Here is a 21,831-nt window from a genome sequence, read left to right on the forward strand (position 1 = left end):
TAAATTGGATAGACTAGCTTAGTACATCACACGTATACAGTAAATTAATATATCACCTGCCGTATTAGAACCTTGATCAATAATACATTATTGGACTTTATAATACACATGGATAATGTTTATTTTAGCATTTTCAAAGTGGAAATGCTATTCCAAAAATAATACATTCCAGGCTCATTTAATTATAATGAAAAAGATGAACTACCCCATAGCCAAACACACGTCCTATGATTTCCAACAGTCAAGTGCAAATAGTATTCATTATTTGATCATATGAGCTCTGTATATTTCTGTACAATTTACAACCTTGCATTGTATGTTAAATGTATTATTACAACAACAATAACATTTTATAACGTTATTGTTGACATCAAACTCCAGCAATCAGAAGTCTAAAATCTGACTTCATAAATTAAGTAACCCTCAGCAATACTTATCATCTCCGGTCCCCTCTCTCTCCATGTTTAGCAGGATACATAGCCTCCACATCTGGCTGAAAGGTTACTCTGCTCAACAGGCATCCCCTGATAAACCACACCATGCTCTCTCCACTCGTAATGTTAATGCTTCAAATCTAGTCACAATTTCTCTAGACAACATGTCGTACAACATAAAATCACAGATTAGGGCCTAACTTTTCTGAACAGTATTTACTAATAAGGACACTTTTGATCAAACTGATCAGCAGCTCAATAGTTGCTTTTATGTTTCACAAGGTGCTCTGAATCTGCCCTTACAAAAAAATATTTTCTGTTTTACCATGGTACCAGTCATACAAATTATTTACCATGGTACAGCCATATAGTAAATGTAATGGAACCATTAATAACATGCTTATAACATGGTATAGTCCATTTTAAACCATGATATCAATGGTACATGGCATAATTTGTTATCATAGGAATGCCAGGATACATTTTTGTAAGAGATGTTTCTAAATGGAAATGGGGGACCCTGATGTAAACAAGACAAACGTCTTTTTCTGGTCTGCATCCCCTTAACACTTTGACTGCCATGAAACGTCTTTTCACGTCATTGCTGGCCATGCTCAAGTTGCCGGGGGACGCTGTACAGCGTCCTTATATGAATATTTCAAAAATCTGCGATCGGATTCATATGTCCCCTCCGCTGGCCTGAGATCCACCAGCAGGACCCACTGCGCTCTCTGGCGGTTCAGGAGCGCCATCTGGTGGCCGATCGGCGCAATCGCCAAACAGGATGTTGAATAGAGGTTGTCCTAGACGACCGTAGTACTTCCGGCGCTCGCTATAGGTCCCGCGACTCTGGCTCGTCACACTACACAGTGATCGATTGCCAATAACTCTATAAACAACATGATTTGGACGTATATACCATTATACAAGCTGGAGATGGACCGGGTAAATTTACATCCCATAATGATAAGATTTCAACTCGACGATGATCGCCCAACGGCGCGCGGAGACTGGGGTGAGTTTCAGCGTGTAACGTTACTGTTACAAAGGGTCAGATTAAACCGAATATATGTATTTACTGATTGATATATATTGCATAATATTTGTATATCGTTTTGATATCCCTTGTATATTCTTTGTACATATACACTGAATATCCCTTTAGTCTACTACATCCCATAATAGTTCATTCTCTCATTGGACAAGAACCTGGCGCCAGCAGACAGGCCCCTTGAGTCAAGTTCAATAGTGCCGACGAACATGTCCCAACTAGCCCCGGTTCCGCGTAGGAATACGGCTACCGAAATACGAATGGTACTATTTGTTCACCGTGCATATAAATAGGGCGCAAGAAATGTAGAATTCCTCTTAGTCCCTTGTCCCGTTCAGTCTCGTTCAGTTCCAGTTATCCAAGTGACGTCTCTCCCCACTACGCAACGTGGGCAGAGTAGGGCTCGCATCGCCCCAAGATAGAGTCTCGTGTTATCCTAATACGTTTGTTTAACGTATCGTTCGCTCCCTACTAGTAAAAGCCTTCATTACGAGTCAAAGACCACGTGAAGTGGGTAATTTTGTGTCTACATAGAGCACTTATTGCCGCGTGCTAATAAGGATAGTAACGTCAAGTTCAACTGTGAACTACCGTGCACCACGGAGGATACCTACACCGGTGATTGCAGAGCCACCTTCCGGCAGGATTATTGCTTTGACTGTGGCTGCTGGAGCAGAGAACCGCCTACCCCGCTGCTACTGTGGGATCTACACAGGCCCGTGAGGACATCACTCGAGCCCGTCTCTGTCGGAGCAGAGACTCCACGGCTTCATCTGCGGCGCGCACCCTAGGATTACAGCTGCTGCTTTCCCCGCTGACACAGGGGTGATATCGCCTCCGTGGACCCTTGACTTTGTATAGAGCATTGCCTCCCCCTGCTGGCTTACAACCGGTAGTACCCCCCTTTCAGTATCTCCAGTATCTCTCCTGAGTACCATAGATAATTACTAATATTCATTATTGATTTGCCTATGCACATTCTATTTGCCTTATAAGCGCAATTAAAGTATTGTTATAATATCCTTTGATGTAATAAATATTCTAAACGAGTATTTGTGTGGAAACCGTGTTATTGTGGAGAAGTTCTCATCATATACCTGTGTACGGTATTGGCCAGTAATGTACATAAGACGGTAGTAGTTTAATGATACTAATACTTGATTAATACAGTCAGGGAATTGTACCCCTCAGTTACAGTTACCGTCTTCGATACTAACTGCTATTATCAACATTTGACCCACATTAGATGATTGGTATAACGCTGCCCACGGAATTATAAACGCCCCCTAGCCCATCCGGTCAACATCAGATGACGTGTAGTAACTTCTAGAAGTACGTCTAGTTGGAATTTTTTATATCGCGCTGATTGCCATAAAACTGTATTGCATCATCAATATAATGCATTTGGGGCTATAGATCACGGGTTCCCAAACTTTTCAGGCCAGGACCCAGAAAATAAGGCGTCAGAGAGCCGCGGCCCAATGCACATCGTCAGGCTTTTCTTTTTTTTTTTTTTTTTTGCCAGGCGACCGATTTTTTAAGCCAAATATCACTTCAATCCGATTAAGTTAGTTCAAGTTAGTTATTCATTTATATGTGCTATTTATGAGAGGGCTAACTTGTTGCAAAATAATAATGATAATAATAATAGCCTCATTAAAATACTATTGTTGCTTCGGTTGTTTTCAGCGTTTTATGTGCATAATCTGTTATTTAGTTTGAAATGTTCGTTGAAATAAGTAGATTTTTTTGTTTTTGTTTATTTATTAAGTTAATATAAAACCATATAGTCACATTTTAGAATACAATAGAATAGAATACAACTAGAAACACTGTCCTGGCCTGCTTCTAAGTTCAGTGGCCTGACAAAAAAAATAAAAAATAAATAAAATAAAAAATAAATAACATTTTTTTTTTTTTTTTTTTTTTTTTGGAAATCATCTCGCGGCCCACCCGTGGCTGCTCGCGGCCCACCTTTGGGTCGCGACCCCGACTTTGGGAACCACTGCTTTATAGATCACGTTCTGGAGAAAGCTGCAGAAAGAGATGAAAACATACTTATACATTAGACCATACTTTACTATGAATATGTGAATGAAAAAGTTTAACGTTGCTACACAATGAACAATACATATAGGACTTTGAATGGGCCCTAATAATGGCAATGTAGCAATAGAATTTAAAAAGTTATAGCCATGCAAAGAAGGGGTACTTCTCCATAGACAAATAGAGCCGGCAACCTATGGTATATCATTAATTTAACCCAAGGCAACCAAAGTGTTAACAATTGTGTGTATTGAGCCGTACTGTATTGTATTGCAGAATGGGCTCAATACACACAATTGTTAAGGGGATGCATACCAGAGAAAGACTTTCGTCTTGTTTACATCAGGGTCCCCCATTTTCAATTCATCATAACATATATGACACACATGACATACAGATAGACAATACTGCTACATCTATACATTTATGACATACCAGATTTACAAATACAATATTGTTTGTGATACAAAAATAGTCTAAAAAAGAGAGTATATACATTTGACAAAGAAACTGTACATTGGAGGAGGTTGGGTAGGAGGGGGTGGGGGGAACTGTACATTGGAGGTGGTTGGGTGGGGGGTAACTGTACATTGGATTATCTGGCGGCTGTGCTGGAATATCTGACCGCTGAGATAACTATCTGAAGCGGTGCGACTCGTTGAGACCATTTTCTTTACCTGGTCTGGATCACTAATCACATTATAAATAAATCGGTAGAACTAGTCGTGTTTTGTAGCCGTGCCTGTTTCATATAAATAGTGGGGGTCCATAAAAGAGCCTTTTGTGAGTCAATGTTCCACTTGTTATGTATAATATAATGGTTGCTTGTGTAGATATTTAATGTGAGGTAGTGGGGAACATAATTATGTGCCAACATATGATCCAAACCGGTCTGAATAAATAAAATTACATTAATCTGCTGTGTCCACTAATGGGCCATCACCCGTAGTCATTCCAAGTGTCATAGCGGTCATTTACGCACAGACATAAAGGCACCATAATGATAGCAATTCATGTATTTCCACATAAAGGGCTCAACTCGTTGCAGTAAAGTATCTGCGTTAGGACCCACTAATCAAAAGCGGACTTAATAACAATCAACATTCTCCAATTGAGAACCTATATCTGAGGTAACTCGTGGAAATCAACCATCCCATAAGTAATACTAAGTTATATACTTCGATAAGCCCCCTTCACTTCCACACACTAGAGTACAATAATTGCTTTTCATGGAAGTGGTGGGTGGCTCTTAAAAGAGCCTTTTGTTGTATTAAAGACAACGTTCTGTTCAAACGCTTATCTCTTTTTGGGAGCTCCTCTCTTAGCCGCTATTGGCTTGGCAGCCTTCTTAGCTGGGGCCTTCTTGGGCGCAGCTGGCTTTTTCACCTTCTTTGGGCTCTTGGCTGCTACCTTCTTGGGACTCTTGGCTGCTACCTTCTTGGGACTCTTGGCTGCTACCTTCTTGACTTTCTTGGGAGACTTCTTGGCGGCAGCAGGCTTCTTCGTTGCCGCCTTCGTGGGCTTTTTGGCCACGACAGGTTTCTTGGCTGCTGGCTTCTTGGCTTTCGGAGCAGCTTTCTTTGCAGGCTTTTTGGCTTTAACCTCAGCCTTGTTGATCTTGAAAGAGCCGGAGGCTCCGGTACCCTTGACCTGGACCAGGGTTCCTTTTGTCACCAGACTCTTGACAGCGGTCTTAACGCGGGCCTTGTTCTTGTCCACGTCATAGCCACCGGCAGCCAGAGCCTTCTTTACGGCAGCCAGAGACACACCGCTCCTCTCTTTAGAAGCAGACACTGCCTCGACGACCAGGTCACTGACGCTGGGACCTGCCTTCTTGGGTTTGGGAGCTGCCTTCTTCTTAGCGGCCTTAGCCGGAGCAGCGGGAGCTGGAGCTGGAGCGACTTCTGCCATCTTCTCTCGTTCGGTCTCAGATACAACACAACTAGAATTGTGATATTGAAGCTCAGTCAGAGGGCTGGTCTTAAACACTACATGAGAGCCATATAGACTCAATCCACCGTGTCCTCCTCTGTGCTGCCAAAATGCTCTGCCGCTTGTGTTTTCTCCTCGCCAAAAAAGAGCTCAAATACACAACTATGAATATTGCAGGAATTTAACGCCAAATGGGTCAGCAAGCAGAAATATGTGCCATCAGAATTAAACCATTTGGAGACCCCTGGTGTGTTTGTGGACGCTTCAAACCACCAATTTGCGCCTTCACCATGGTGCGCAGCTATACCTTTCTCTGTTATTTATGTCTCACAATTCTTTAGATTGCATTATAATCCGGCATAATCTCGTTTTCCAGCGAGCCGAGCTACCTGACTAGAGACTGGGAGCATGAATAGTAATCTGGGGTGACGGGTTTTGTTTTAAATGGATGCTTTTCCGGTGTTGGTAAACACACTGTTGCTGGTGGCCTGTAGCGTGGGTCACCTCGACTTCGTATGAGGGATGATCACTACCTTAGATTAGTGGAAGGTTTCACATGGCCTATATTAATTACAACTAACATTTAATTAATTAATGTTGCAAAACATTTCATAACTCACACAAGAAGCGTAGCTACATTTTCCTTTTGGGGGTGGGGGACTAGTTTGCTGTGTACTTTAGACTGCTGCATGCTTGTTGACAATACATGCTTTTTGGGCATTGCTGATCTGCTGTGTTTTCTGATTTAAATCTGCTACACTGAACACTTAGCACAATAAATAATAACTGCATTGGTCTATTTTAATTGTATTTCAATAGTTTAAATAGACATAGTAGATTCATAATGAATCATGATCATATCACCAAACATAAACGCACCATATCAACATGTTCTGCATTACCACAAAAGCGGCCTTGCACGGAATGTTTGTGTAGTAAAGGCAATGGAATGGTTGCTATATGTATAAATTATATGTATAGATTATCATATCAACACATAGTGTTGTGTCTTATTACTGAATGTTATAAAGAAGTCACAACGGAACAGTAATATCATGCTTTTCAGAAGTGTTTTACCGACTACCACTGCACATAAATTAGGCATTTTCTTTTGAAGGTGGTTACCAACGGTTACAGGCAGCCATGCTGGAAGAAACAGAACAACACAACCATTACAGTTTGTGTTTAGCCTATAGGTCAGATATACAGGCCTCTGTTGTTAGGGCTCAACTCATTGTGAAGTAAAGGATATTAGAATGTGGTGCAGTAGGCTGCCAGCTACATTTTTGATACATTCAGAAGAAATAGCTCAAGGAATGGAACATACTATGTTGTCAGAGTCATACTTGTATTATTATCTTGTACCACAGTGAGGTACTGATACATGTAGCTCATGGTGAGACCATGTCGGTCTGTGTCATCTGTTTATGATCTGTAATAAATAACCCAAACAAGACGACACCTGCTCATGGAGATGACTCAGCACCATCAGAAAACATCTCTCACCTTATAAATGTATACTGGCATTTCCATGATTAAAAGTTATGCCAAATGCATGCAAAAGGGATTATGCAGCTGTATGTACAGACAGATGTGTATATGAATGTGTGTGTGTGTGTATATATATATTGTAAGTCAAAGCAGTGACAGATGTCACCAAGAGAGCTATTGATTGATTGAAAACTTTATTAACAGATTGCAGAATGGGTACAGTATAGCTCAATACATACAATTGTTAAGGGGATGCAGACCAGAGAAAGACTTTTGTCTTGTTTACATCAGGGTCCCCCATTTTCAATTCATCATAACATATAATACACGACTTACAGATAGACAGTACTGCTACATCTATACATTTATGACATACCAGATTTGCAAATACAGTACTGTTTGTGATACAAAAATAGTCTAGAAACGAGAGTATATACATTTGACGTAGAAACTGTACATTGCGCTATCAAGGTGCACAAAATAATTGTCTTGGAAAAATGCAGTTTCATGTCGATTATTGCTTGGCTTAATTAATATCAAGTGTGGCTATGGAGTTTTGCTAAGAGAATATATAGTTGGGTTATTATGGCTTTGCGCGCAAATAGTTTCCTGTGCGCGGGAAATGTGCGACAAAGCCTCTCAACCAATCGTATACAAGAAGCCACGCAGCTATACTATATTTAAAGACAATTCATTTTAATCTAATCGGATCTAAAATAGTGAAATTAAAACGAATTGGCTGGAACGCTCTCGACGAATGTAAATATAAGGAGTCAAACAAGGCACTTATCGTAGAAGCAAACATTTTCTCCGCAAATATTCTATATGGAATTCCGATTAAATTTATTCCTTAAGAGGTGATGTCATTATTAGTTGCTCCCAGGTCGACTCTATGTGGAGAGGACAGTTCAAGTTCAAGTTCTTTAATAGTTGTCATACAGAAGTACATAATACTTTCATACAAAATGCTTCTTACTGTTACAGTATACACTTAACTTATAATAAGCATGGTTATAGATGTTGCAGAAGTATTGCTTTCTCGGTAATAGGTGGGTGGCTCTGAAAAGAGCCTTTGTGGAGTTTGTCGAAGAGGCTAAATAATTTACTTCTTGGCAGCCTTCTCGGTCTTCTTGGGCAGAAGGACAGCCTGGATGTTGGGCAGCACACCACCCTGAGCGATGGTCACTCCTCCGAGGAGTTTGTTGAGCTCCTCGTCGTTACGAACGGCGAGCTGCAGATGGCGGGGGATGATACGACTCTTCTTGTTGTCACGGGCAGCATTTCCAGCCAACTCCAGGATCTCAGCGGTCAGATATTCCAGCACAGCGGCCAGATAAACCGGGGCACCGGCTCCAACACGATGAGCATAGTTGCCTTTACGCAGCAGTCTGTGGACACGACCCACGGGGAACTGAAGCCCGGCACGAGAGGAGCGAGTCTTGGCCTTAGCTCTGGCCTTTCCTCCGGTCTTGCCTCTTCCAGACATGTTTATTATTCTCTCACGTTAAACGAGTTAGAAATTGAATGCAGTGAGTTGGAGAGTAACCTTTTATAGTCAGGCTTGTGTTTTCTCACCCAATCAGGAAAGACGTTTTGTTGGCGGTGTTTCCAAAAGACCAGTCCTCCAATAACCTCGTTCCCAGTTGTATCTCCGTGAAGTCCTCCAATAACCCTGTGAGGTGTAGGCGGAGTAACGACCTCACAGAGAGGAGACCAATCAGAAACTGCTGAGCCTCCGCGTTAGTAATAATATTATAAGGCCAGAGTTTCGTCACACCAGCGTATTATTCTTGTTGAAGTGAAGACTAAAACGTAGTTTTCTCATAATGGCCAGAACTAACTAACAGAACTGATCTAATAGTTATCGATTACACTGCTGACAAATAATACATACGACCCTATATGGTTAAATATAAATACAATCCGAACTATCATGTTTGCTCCTTGTCTGGAGCCCATTTGGGTTAAGCCTGCATGGTTTCGTCAGTGGTCCTGAAATAGGTTAGCGCCCTTTAGATTTCCAGTGCCTACAAGTAGCGAATCCACGCTTCCAAACAAAAATGTTTATTTTATTTGTTCCTTTAGGTATTTACATACCTGTACATATTCCTTTCCTACTCTTAGTGGTTACCCTGCTTGCCAGTATGTACTATAGTGTCTTTATAGCTGTATCACTGTACATATTAATACTACAACTCTGTACAGTACATACATCTGCTTAGCACTATTACTCAGTTGTACTCATTTATATATTTTATAGCGAGTTTGTTGACCTGTATACAGCATATTACTATTGCATTTAACTGTTATATTTGCACTAGTTTGATGCCTTCTTTACATTGTACTGTAATTGCATTGTATGATGTCAATAGATGTGTTGTACGAATAATCTTGAGGCATATCAATTTAATTTTAATTGTTCACATGTTCAGGAAGCCCCGCCGTGAGATGAGCCTAGTGTACTAGTCACTGAAACGTCTTTCACGTTAGTCTTCACCATTGAAATCACCATCATAGTTATTAAGTTTTACAATGCAGGAATTACCTAGCAACGTCAGGAACCATAGGAATTGCATCAGTGAGTGGATTAAATTAAATGCTAAATCAACAAATTCGGTGCTATGCCCGAGACAACTCCGTTGAATACTTTTCACAAATAAACGTATGTAGTGTGCTCATTCAGTGACAAGGTGGGTGGCTCTGAAAAGAGCCTTTGGGTTTTGGATAGTTAGGCTTGAATAGAAGTCTAGCCGCCGAAGCCGTACAGAGTGCGTCCCTGTCTCTTCAGAGCATAGACCACATCCATGGCTGTGACGGTCTTCCTCTTGGCGTGTTCGGTGTAGGTGACGGCATCACGGATCACGTTCTCCAGAAAGACCTTGAGAACACCACGAGTCTCCTCGTAGATTAGACCGGAGATACGCTTCACTCCGCCACGACGAGCCAGACGACGGATGGCGGGTTTGGTGATTCCCTGGATGTTGTCACGAAGCACTTTGCGGTGACGCTTAGCGCCTCCTTTACCAAGTCCCTTACCTCCCTTTCCTCTTCCACTCATTGTAACGTATGTAAGGAAACAAACGAATGTAGCAATTTGCCAACCGCCTGCTTCTTTGAACCCTCTCTGAGGACGTGGTTGAGACCAAGAAGCGCGCAGGGACAAATGTGGAGGGAGGGTTTGAGGTTTACGTCTGAACATGTTTTGAGGAAGTGTTGTTTTCCCAATACAATGCATCATCCTGAGACCCAGGGGGAAAAGTGTTGTCACTTGGATTATTATTTTTAAACATTTTACATATATATATATATTTTTTTTTACTTAACTCTATTCATATTTTACAAAATGTGCACTGTAGTGCACCACCGGACTTCATTGATCGTAGAACAATAAGAATCATAGGATTATTTTTAAATTATGAAAATTGCATCCACATTCACATTGCCTTTTCACTGGCCAAAAGTGTGTGTGACAATGAAGAAAAGAAAACTTCTAATTTGATTCTTCTCAATTGTTCCTGTAGCAGACAGGCCCCTTTTCTGAAGTAGAACAGTGTTCCTCTGGGAACCGTGTCAGTCAAGTACATGACTGAATTACCACCTATTCTCATCTGTTAATCTGTGTCATTCTTCCATGTTTGCTCTGATTAAAAACCTCAGATCCCTACATTTGGTTTTGGCCCATGAAGCTGTCTTTATCAACTTCATGTGGCTCAGTGCATTGCTACTGAGATATATTGTTTGTATATGTGATATAAATGGATGCTTGTGCCTTGCTAGTGAAATATATTGTTTTTATGTGATATAAATGCATGCTTGTGCGTTGCTACACTGAGATAGTCTCATGTATCTGCCATGACCGACTACCTTGTTGTTGTTGTCCTTACAGTATGCTATGCTGTAATTTGACCAGAACAAAGCTTCTTTGTCGGTATTGTACTAATATTTCATAACTGTCCCACTTTGAAAATGCTCAAATCAACATTATCCATGTGTATTATAAAGTCCAATAATGTATCATTGGTCAGGGTTCTAATACGGCAGGTGCAAATATATTAATTTACTGTATAAATGTGATATACAAGCTAGTCTATCCAATCTAGCTACTTGTCAACAACCTAAAATCACTGGATTTTGACTAGTAAATATAATTTGCAACCTAATAGCCATCCAAACTATGATTACAGTTGTAAGTCATTTATTAATCAATAAGTAACATACAACTTCCATCTCCCGACAGACCCCGCTACCATGAATGAATGAATGAATGAAAACTTTATTTAACAGATTGCAGAATGGGTACAATACAGTACGGCTCAATACACACAATTGTTAAGGGGATGCAGACCTGAGAAAGACGTTTGTCTTGTTTCCATCAGGGTCCCCCATTTTCAATTCATATAGACATTTATGACATACACAACATACATGACATTTATGGCAGAGGGACATATAGGTATTTAGTACTGATACATTTGTGACATAAGCGGTATTCAAATATACAGTACTGTTACCCCTAGATCCTGACAGAGTATATACATATGATGGGGAGGGGACTGTACATTAGGAGGGGGTGGGTGGGTGGGAGAGAAATATACATACGGCGGGGAGGGAATATATACATGCGGTGGGGAGGAGACTGTCTATTAGGAGGTGGTGGGGGTTTTGGGCATTTACGGTGGCCAGTTTCGAATTGCAGCCTCCCGTAGGTGCTCTTTAAGAGTGGTTTTGAATGTGGGCAGGGATTCACATTCCTTTACAGCTTTGGGTAGGGCGTTCCACATTGTTGTGGCATAATTGCGAAACGTGTTTAGTCCCTTGTTTGAGCCGAATCTGGTTTAACATGATTTGTTGAGCTTCCTCTGGTGTAGTGGTTGTGGTATTCACTGACCTTTGGGAAGTATTTTGACATGTACATGGGCACCCCGGTCGTATAGTGTATCTTGTAGACCAGGCCCATTGCAAGTTGCTGTACTCTGTCGTCTACTCTAAGCCATCCTAGGTTGTCAAAGTGGGCAGGGGTGAGGTGGGTTCTGGGGTTCAGGTCAAGTAGTAGTCTGACCAGTTTGTTTTGTGATGTTTGTAATTTTGTTTTAAGCGCCTTTGAGGTGCTTTGGTACCATGAGGTGCACGCATAGTCATAGTACCCTTGAATGAGTGCTCCTGCCAGAGTCTTAAGGGTATTCTTGTTTACCAGAGAGGAGATCCGGTACAAGAATCTAGTTCGTTGGTTGACTTTTTTTATTACATTGGATGCCATTTTGTCACAGGAAAGATTTGCCTCTAGGATGATAATAAACTGTTCAAACGAAAGGCATTACCACTTTGCTGAACAGCGCGATCATGAGAATAACTCTCTCAGGACAGAGTGGGTGGCTCTTAAAAGAGCCTTTGGGTTAATCTTCAGTGAACAGGGTAGTTTACTTGGAGCTAGTGTACTTGGTCACAGCCTTGGTTCCCTCAGACACAGCGTGCTTCGCCAGCTCACCGGGCAGCAGCAGACACACAGCGGTCTGGATCTCCCTGGAGGTGATGGTGCGACGCTTGTTGTAGAGAGCCAGGCGCGAGGCTTCTCCAGCGATGCGCTCGAAGATGTCGTTAACGAAGGAGTTCATGATCCCCATAGCCTTGGAGGAAACGCCGGTGTCGGGATGAACCTGCTTCAGGACTTTGTAAATGTAGATAGCATAACTCTCCTTCCTGGACTTTCTGCGCTTCTTGCCTCCCTTGGCAGCGGTCTTGGTGACGGCTTTCTTGGAGCCCTTCTTGGGCGCTGGCTTGGCTGGTTCAGGCATATTCGACGGCTGATCAGACTCGAATGGTGACGGTCGCTTACGGTTTCCTGCCTTATTTGTAGGAGGTTGATGCAAATAGTACTACGTGGCTTCTACGATACGATTCGTCGGGCGTGGCGCACGTGTGTAAAGCTAATAGAAGTTAAGTTCTCATTTAGCCAGTAGAGGGCAGAAGAGTTTCAGCCATGAGTTTGTTCTGCTTTACTCTCTGTAGAGAAGCCAAAGCTATATAATTTTAGGTTATTGTATTATATGAATGTTGATCTCTGCCAACGACGAGAGGGCCTACCTGGAAGAGGTCAAGGTCCTGGCGGGATGGTGCCAGGAAAACAGCCTCTCCCTGAACGTCAGCAAAACAAAGGAGATGATTGTGGACTTCAGGAGGTCGGGGGTCAAGGACTACAGCCCCCTCAGCATCGACGGGGCACCGGTTGAGAGAGTCAACAGCTTTAAGTACCTCGGAGCCTACATATCCGAGGACTTGACATGGACCACACACATTGACAGTGTTGTGAAGAAGGCACGACAACGCCTCTACTTCCTCAGGCGCCTAAGGAAGTTCCAAGTCAGTCAGAAGATCCTTAAGAACTTCTACTCATGTACAATAGAGAGCATCTTGACTGGCAACATCACCTCCTGGTTTGGGAATAGCACTGCACAAGACCGAAGCAGACTACAAAGAGTGACACGTTCAGCCGAACGCACAATTGGAGGGGGGCTCCCCACCCTCCAGAACATTTACAACAAGCGTTGCAAGGGCAAGGCTAAGAGAATCATTAAAGACTCCAGTCACCCGAACAACTGCCTCTTTGAACTGCTGCGGTCAGGCAAGCGATACCGGAGTCTCAAGGCGAGCACAGAAAGACTCAGAAGAAGCTTCTATCCCCAGGCCATCAGGTTGCTAAACGAACAATGAACACTACACAACAACAACCACCAAACGCACATAGCACACACATCCACACGCACACACTCACTTTAAACAAACACACTGTAGCACCCACTCCACACACTTTATAGCACACACCCACTTTAAACAAACACACTGTAGCACCCACTCCCCACACTTTATATTTATTGATGAAGGATTGCACTACAACTCGTACACCTTACTGTAAATTGTACCTAAATTGTACCTCATCCCATTTCTGCTTTGCACTATATAGTACTGTACATTAGTACACTGCATAGTATTGTATATTATATGGTAACTCAGAACATTGTACATATGTCTATACCGAACACTGTGACCTCATTTTCTTCTTCTAAATTACATGCTATACTATGTTATTTGATACTATCTTGTCTTAGCACAGTCTCTGGAGCGTAACAGTAAGAAGCATTTTGTATGAAAGTATTCTGTACTTCTGTATGACAACTATTAAAGAAACTTGAAACTTGAAACTTGTTTATATGTTTATTTTTATAACCTTACATTGAAACAGCATTAGGAATATTGATTTGATTTAGATAGTCATTGAACCGTATTATTTGTCATAACATTCTAGAACATTTGTGATGTCACAGTATGATGTCATAATCAAACATTATAGAACATTTGTGATGTCACAGTATGATGTCATAATCAAACATTCTAGAACATTTGTGTATCTATATATATATTCAGCTTAATACTTCAGTCCAGGTGTTACTAAGCAAAAACATAAGCAAGACATCAGAAGAGGAGATGAAGACAGATCAGGATGGATGGTTCATGCCGAAGGCTGACACATTTTACAACTTCACAGTAAAGGCTGACACATGGAAGAAAGAGGTGCATCAGCATATAGCGGAGTCTAGGAAGCACCAAGATGAGGTCGGACCTGAAGACAGTGCATCCGTCGTCTTAAAAAAGAAAGGGTCTAGAGCACCATCCACTACATTTTCCAGAACATCATCTGCAAGCATGAGTCTGAAAGCTGAATTAGAGAGGGCTGAGTTGCTAGCCTAGGCTTCCGCTCTAAAACAAAAATGACAACTCGATGAACAGGAGGCTCTGCTCTTAGCTACCTCATCTAAGCTAAGAGCAGAGAGGGAGGAACAGGAGGCTCTGCTCTTAGCTACCTCATCTAAGCTAAGAGCAGAGAGAGATGATTTACAGGTCCAGATTGCTTTAGCTGCCTCAGAGGCTAAGTACAGAGTACTGGAAGAATACGAGGGCCAGCGATCCTCATCCAGAGTGTCCCGTAGGGATGGAATGAACTCTTACATAGAGAAAAAGAAGCCCTTCGAATCACAAGCTCACAAGCAGGCTACGCCTACTCCCCAGGCCGTAGCGATGAATAGAGAACCTGCTTACAGTAGCAGCTCCAGAGCACCTGGTGGTGCTACACAGAAAGAACAAGAGTCTCCGCAACGAGCCATCGTGGATTCCCTAGTGAAGCAACAAAACCATGCTACTCTGCCCCCTCAACAGATTCCTATATTCAAGGGAGACCCTATGGAGTACAGGCTATTCATCAGGGCCTTTGAACACGGAGTGGAGGACAAGACAGATAGTAACAGTGACCGGCTGTACTTCATGGAGCAGTACACGGATGGACAGCCAAGAGAGCTGATAAGAAGAGTTAAAGGAAAACTCCAACATTTTGGGAAATTAGCTTATTTAACATCTTCCCTGGAGTTAGACAAGAAGATACATACCTTTTTTTGTCTCTCTGCATGCATTAGGCTTAGGGAACGCCTGGACCGTTAGCCTAGCTTAGCTTCATCACTGTAAGTGGGTCAGACATTTACCCGAGTTCCCTACAGTCACAAAATACACACTCCAAATACAATCAAAATACAACTCCAAAACGTTCCTGTAAACATGTTGTGACCTGTGTATTTACCACATCTCCCAGTCACACAAGTCACCCAGTCACACAAGTCTCCCAGTCACACGAGTCTCCCAGTCACACAAGTATCCCAGTCACACAAGTCTCCCAGACACACAAGTCTCCCAGTCACACAAGTCTCCCAGTCTCCCAGACACACAAGTCTTCCAGTGACACAAGTCTCCCATTCACACAAGTCTCCCAGTCACACGAGGCCAACGAGCGCAGAGACAAAGTGTGGGGGGAGGGTTTGGCCAATAGGGTTCCTCTGCAAGTTTGTCTTCTAGGCGCCAACATCTACACAACATGTCTGTAATGGCCGACTGTCATTCCTCTGTGTGCTGATAGTCGTCCACGATGCACCCGCTATTGCCTTTTTTACACTGTACCAAAGTTGTTGATGTTAAATGAGTTGAATGTCCACAGTTGCTTCTCTTACGGTGTACAGGGTTTATTGTTGTCCAAATGAAAGTGATAATGAATTAAAGGTTTGACAGAACAGTTGTCAGTTGCTCCGTGCTCGGTTCCAACAGTATAACAGTGTTTGAAAGTAAGTCCTCAGCAGGTGCATGAGATTACGTTGATCACCTTGGCCATTTATAGTTATTGGGCTGCAATGGGTGGTGAGCCCTCTAGTGGCCAAACAGTCTAAAGGTTCTAATGTATACATATAATACAATATAATGGTTCAGTGCATGGTTCTAATATATATATAATGTAATATATATACACAATAATAATATATTATATATATAATAATAATAACAATATATAAATCCACCAAGTCGGTTTCTGCCTCTACAATGTCTAGCCCACATAACCTGTCTGGAACAAGGCAATAAGGAGGCTAAACCACCTGAAAGTGTTCTGCAGAAGGAGGCACAGTGATTAGAATATGAAAGGTACTTAAAACCACTCTGACTATTCTACCCCCACATGGAGCAATGTGGCAAATTCACACCTAAAAAAAAATCCAAATAAATATACAATAATGTTCACCAGTCAGCTGGGCTGAGAACAGTCAAAGAAAGAATGGTTGTCCAAGAATGGGATCAGAGGAACCCGGAAACACAACTGTGTTGTAGAAAGCATACACGTGTCCTGCGTAGGAGATTTGCATTAAAAATCAGTTGATAATCCTCACTGATGCAACACACCAATCCCTGTTTAACAAATATGGAAACGATTGATTGAATACTTTAGATTTAGATACAGATTGCAGAATGGGTACAATACAGTATGGCTCAATACACACAATTGTTAAGGGGATGCAGACCAGAGAAAGACTTTTTTCTTGTTTACATCAGGGTCCCCCATTTTCAATTCATCATAACATTTATGACATACAGATATACAGTACTGTTACATCCAGACATGTATGACATACAAGAACGAAACAAGAACTTCATGATTTATTTATTCAACTCTCCCAATCTCCCTTTTTCCTTTCTATAATTCATTTTTAAATGACTAATCAATACAGTTGTTTAAAGTCGCGATGAAGAGGAATTATCATCACAGAGTTACAGCTCATTGTGTCTGTAGTTTGTAAAATTGTGCTCTGAATAATGTATTTCCCTCGCCTGGCTCCACTTCAGAGTATTATACTAACACGGAAACATGCCACAGCCTGCACACAACCAGTTGTTCCAACCTAGATGTTCCAAAAACAATAAATATCTGTAAAATAGCAACTGAATGAATGTTAAATACTTGGAAAGAAATGTACAAGGACGGCATGATTGATATTTTCTCCAGAGTGATGTGTCAACGTTTGAGTCTGTTAATGACATTATGAATGAAGCCCCTCAAACTAGTTCAGCATGAAACCAGATGGAAATCTGTGGTTGCTGAGCTGATTCCTCTCACTACCTGCCCTCAATGAGAGAAGGGGCAGAAAAAGGCTATTGCCCCCTAACTCTGAGTTATATGTATGATTGGAACATGTATAATAATGGGTGTATGGTCATGCCATGGGTTACTTTTTAGCTGTTGTTGATTGCTGCAACATTGAGTTGAAAACCAGTTTGTCATCTTGAATTTCAAACTACCAATAAAAAATGTCCTATTGTCTCAGTGTATGAACCTGAGACATTGAACCTTACATTGTTGCTCCTAAAATAAAATATGGGCAAAATAGCAAAGTTCATATTACATAAATTAAGCACCTCGTACAGATGGAAATGTATTGACTCCCGAGCTAATTCCTCCCACTACCTGCCCTTGAGAGAAAATCCTTGTTAATTACAGCACCATGAAATATAAATGAAAATATAGCAATATGGTGCCTTATGGAGTGCTACCTTATTTCATTGAGCTGTAATTAACACACAAAATACAGATGACCATATTCAAACTACTTTACTCGAATGTAAAACTTTGAATTTCCCTATCGAGGTCAATGTAATGTGTTGCATCATGGGGGTCAGCCCTATGGTCCCACAGCCCCAGATTTTCTTTGCACTCAAAATGTAGGGCCTATGTTCCCATATTTCTAAGATGCTTCTCAAAATGAGGCCCCATGTTCCCGGGACGAACCTACTACGAGAGGACAACCTCGTTGCCCATATGCGCATGTCCAGAGTTAATTATATTGTATATTGTTTACACTGACTTTTTATTAAATGTGTACTTCTCCACTGTAATATAATTGACCTGTATGTATTATACTACCTGTAACCCCCTCTCCTGCTATGATAACGAATGTCCCCAAGGGGATCAATAAATATGTTATATGGCAATTTAGAGTCTAAATACTTTAAATATCAGAATTAAAGTGATGATTTTAGTATAACTGGCATGTTGAAATGAGTTAATGGAATGTACTTTTCATGATTACGGTGGCGGCCCTTAAAAGAGCCGTTGGGTTATGAATGTAGGAAAACAAAGCAGATTTAAGCGCGCTCTCCACGGATGCGGCGGGCCAGCTGGATGTCTTTGGGCATGATGGTCACCCTCTTGGCGTGGATGGCGCACAGGTTGGTGTCCTCAAACAGACCGACCAGATAAGCCTCACTGGCCTCCTGAAGAGCCATGACAGCAGAGCTCTGGAAGCGCAGGTCGGTCTTGAAGTCCTGGGCGATTTCTCTGACCAGGCGCTGGAAAGGCAACTTGCGGATCAACAACTCGGTGGACTTCTGGTAACGACGGATCTCTCTCAGCGCCACGGTACCGGGCCTGTAACGATGTGGCTTCTTCACGCCGCCGGTAGCCGGTGCGCTCTTACGAGCAGCCTTGGTGGCGAGCTGCTTCCTTGGGGCTTTGCCACCGGTGGACTTACGAGCGGTCTGCTTAGTTCTTGCCATTATGAGAAACTATGTTTTCTTCAATCGAACAAGAATAACATGCTGCTGCGCCGAAACCCTGGCCTTATATTACTAACGCGGAGGCGCAGTCGTTTCTGATTGGTCTCCACTCTGTGAGCTCGTTATTCCGCCTACACCTCACACGACGATTGGAGGACTCGTCTTTTGTAAAAACCGCCAAGAAAACGTCTTTCCTGATTGGGTGAGAAAACACAAGCCCGAAGATAAAACGCGACTCGCAAACTCGCTGCATTCATTTTCTAACTCGTTTAGCGAAAGAGAATAATAAACATGTCTGGAAGAGGCAAGACCGGAGGAAAGGCCAGAGTTAAGTCCAAGACTCGCTCCTCTCGTGCCGGGCTTCAGTTCCCCGTGGGTCGTGTCCACAGACTGCTCCGTAAAGGCAACTATGCTCATCGTGTTGGAGCCGGTGCCCCGGTTTATCTGGCCGCTGTGCTGGAATTATCTGACCGCTGAGATCCTGGAGTTGGCTGGAAACGCTGCCCGTGACAACAAGAAGAGTCGTATCATCCCCCGCCATCTGCAGCTGGCCGTCCGTAACGACGAGGAGCTCAACAGACTGCTGGGAGGAGTGACCATCGCTCAGGGTGGTGTGCTGCCCAACATCCAGGCTGTCCTTCTGCCCAAGAAGACCGAGAAGGCTGCTAAGCCTGCCAAGAAGTAAATTATTTAGCCTCTTCGACAAACTCCACAAAGGCTCTTTTCAGAGCCACCCACCTCTTCTTGAAAATGCAATATTTCCGTTTGTCAAAATACAATTTGGTTGTAACTTACGTTGTCTCGCTACTTCGGACATTAATGTAAGACGATAAACACGTAATTACCGTGGGTACACGTGTACAGTGCTGTTTAGAAGTAATCTTTAAGTGTGTTGTCTGTCTGCAGTGTTTTTGTCCCTGTTTTGAAGGCTTAACAATATAATGTAAAATTATAAATTGCATGTCATAGAGGTCAAGTGATGATTAATTTGAACTGAGAAACATAAATAGTAAGGGTTATATATACAGATTACAGCATGCACGAACATAAATTGACATAATGACAGCAATTTGTGTATTTCCACAATTGTTGGGGCTCAACTGAAGCGGTGCGACTCGTTGAGACTATTTTCTTTACCTGCCAATGTTGCTGGTCTGGATCACTAATCACATTATAAATGGGTAGAACTACAAGTCGTGTTTTGTAGCCGTGCCTGTTTCATATAAATAGTGGGGGTCCATAAAAGAGCCTTTTGTGAGACAATGTTCCACTTGTTCTGTATACTATAATGGTTGCTTGTGTAGATATTTAATGTGAGGTAGTGGGAAACATAATTATGTGCCAACATATGATCCAGGCAGCCATACTGGAAGAAACAGAACAACACAAACATTACAGTTTGTGTTTAGCCTAAATAGGTCAGATATAAAGGCCTCTATTGTTAGGGCTCAACTCATTGTGAAGTAAAGTATCTTAGAATGTGGTGCAGTAGGCTGCCAGCTAAATTTTTGATACATTCAGAAGAAATAGCTGAAGGAATGAAACATACTATGTTGTCAGAGTCATACTTGTATTATTATCTTGTACCACAGTGAGGTACTGATACATGTAGCTCATGGTGAGACCATGCCGGTCTGTGTCATCTGTTTATGATCAGTAATAACCCAAACAAGAGGAAACCTGCTCATGGAGACGACTCAGCACCATCAGAAAACATCTCTCACCTTATAAATGTATACTGGCATTTCCATGATTAAAAGTTATGCCAAATACATGTAAAAATGATTATATGCAGGTATGTACAGACAGATGTGTATATGAATGTGTGGGTGTGTATATATATATATAATTTAAGGTGCACAAAATCATTGTCTTGGAAAAATGCAGTTTCATGTCGATTATTGTTTGGCTGATAATCTCAAGTGTGGCTATGGAGTTATCCTAAGAGAATACAATTGCGTTATTATGGCTTTGCGCGCAAATAGCTTCCTGTGCGCGGGAAATGTGCGACAAAGCCTCTCAACCAATCGTATACAAGAAGCCATGCAGCTGTATTTGCACAATTTGACCTATAAAAGGGCAGCAGTGCGCTTCTGTTTCCACATTCGTTCCTGTTTAGTTCCGATTGATCATCATGCCTGAGCCAGCCAAGCCAGCGCCCAAGAAGGGCTCCAAGAAAGCCGTCACCAAGACAACCGCCAAGGGAGGCAAGAAGCGCAGAAAGTCCAGGAAGGAGAGTTATGCCATTTATATTTACAAGGTGCTGAAGCAGGTCCATCCCGACACCGGCGTTTCCTCCAAGGCCATGGGGATCATGAACTCCTTCGTTAACGACATCTTTGAGCGTATCGCCGGAGAAGCCTCTAAACTGGCTCTCTACAACAAGCGTAGGACCATCACTTCCAGGGAGATCCAGACCGCCGTCCGCCTGCTGCTCCCCGGTGAACTGGCCAAGCACGCAGTGTCCGAGGGAACCAAGGCTGTGACCAAGTACACTAGCTCCAAGTAAACCCCCGATCACTTAAGATATACCAAAGGCTCTTTTAAGAGCCACCCACACTTTATTGAGAGAGTTCAGATTGTTTTTCAACAATTGCTTTGTCCTAAAGGTTTCCACATTTCAGAATGATTGTTATATAAGTCACTTGACATTTTCTACAACCGCTTTACCCACGACTTTCTTTGCTCTCATTTCAAAACACCGATCTCATTTAATTATGCAAAACGATACGGGGCAACTTAGGCGGTATAGGCTTACTTATTTTATTTATTTTAAGTATGTTCTGGTTCCATATGGAATTAGTAGGTGTCATGTTGACATGAATATTGAAGTCTTCAGTTAGCCTTTTCTCTGATCTATTAGTTGCATCGATTACACTGCTGACAAATATTGCATAATAACCCATGTTTAAAAATGTGGACAATCCAAACTATCCCATTAACTTTGCCCCACAGTCTTGTCTA

General features: G+C 42.1%; 5 protein-coding genes across 5 annotated transcripts; 1 reads left to right on the forward strand and 4 right to left on the reverse strand.

Moving 5' to 3' along the window:
• Positions 1-8,056: 8,056 nt before the first annotated feature.
• Positions 8,057-8,440, reverse strand: LOC311231025 (histone H2A; the record flags this gene model as incomplete). The annotated part of the gene is made up of 1 exon (XM_084317494.1): positions 8,057-8,440. One exon carries the CDS (start codon positions 8,438-8,440, stop codon positions 8,057-8,059), a length of 384 nt encoding a protein of 127 aa, XP_084173620.1.
• Positions 8,441-9,700: 1,260 nt separating this feature from the next.
• LOC311229825 (histone H4) lies at positions 9,701-10,012 on the reverse strand (the record flags this gene model as incomplete). The annotated part of the gene is made up of 1 exon (XM_084315899.1): positions 9,701-10,012. The coding sequence occupies one exon, from the start codon at positions 10,010-10,012 to the stop codon at positions 9,701-9,703; it is 312 nt and encodes a 103-aa protein (XP_084172025.1).
• Positions 10,013-12,371: 2,359 nt separating this feature from the next.
• Positions 12,372-12,746, reverse strand: LOC311231050 (histone H2B-like; the record flags this gene model as incomplete). Its single annotated transcript, XM_084317520.1, has 1 exon — positions 12,372-12,746. The coding sequence occupies one exon, from the start codon at positions 12,744-12,746 to the stop codon at positions 12,372-12,374; it is 375 nt and encodes a 124-aa protein (XP_084173646.1).
• A 5,710-nt stretch (positions 12,747-18,456) lies between these two features.
• On the reverse strand, positions 18,457-18,867 carry LOC311229826 (histone H3.2; the record flags this gene model as incomplete). The annotated part of the gene is made up of 1 exon (XM_084315900.1): positions 18,457-18,867. The coding sequence occupies one exon, from the start codon at positions 18,865-18,867 to the stop codon at positions 18,457-18,459; it is 411 nt and encodes a 136-aa protein (XP_084172026.1).
• A 2,134-nt stretch (positions 18,868-21,001) lies between these two features.
• LOC311231040 (histone H2B-like) lies at positions 21,002-21,376 on the forward strand (the record flags this gene model as incomplete). The annotated part of the gene is made up of 1 exon (XM_084317509.1): positions 21,002-21,376. One exon carries the CDS (start codon positions 21,002-21,004, stop codon positions 21,374-21,376), a length of 375 nt encoding a protein of 124 aa, XP_084173635.1.
• Between the last annotated feature and the right edge of the window lie 455 nt (positions 21,377-21,831).

Source organism: Notolepis coatsorum (genome assembly GCF_963971535.1).
Source record: "Notolepis coatsorum genome assembly, chromosome: 6".
In the NCBI taxonomy this organism is placed as follows: Eukaryota; Metazoa; Chordata; class Actinopteri; order Aulopiformes; family Paralepididae; genus Notolepis; species Notolepis coatsorum.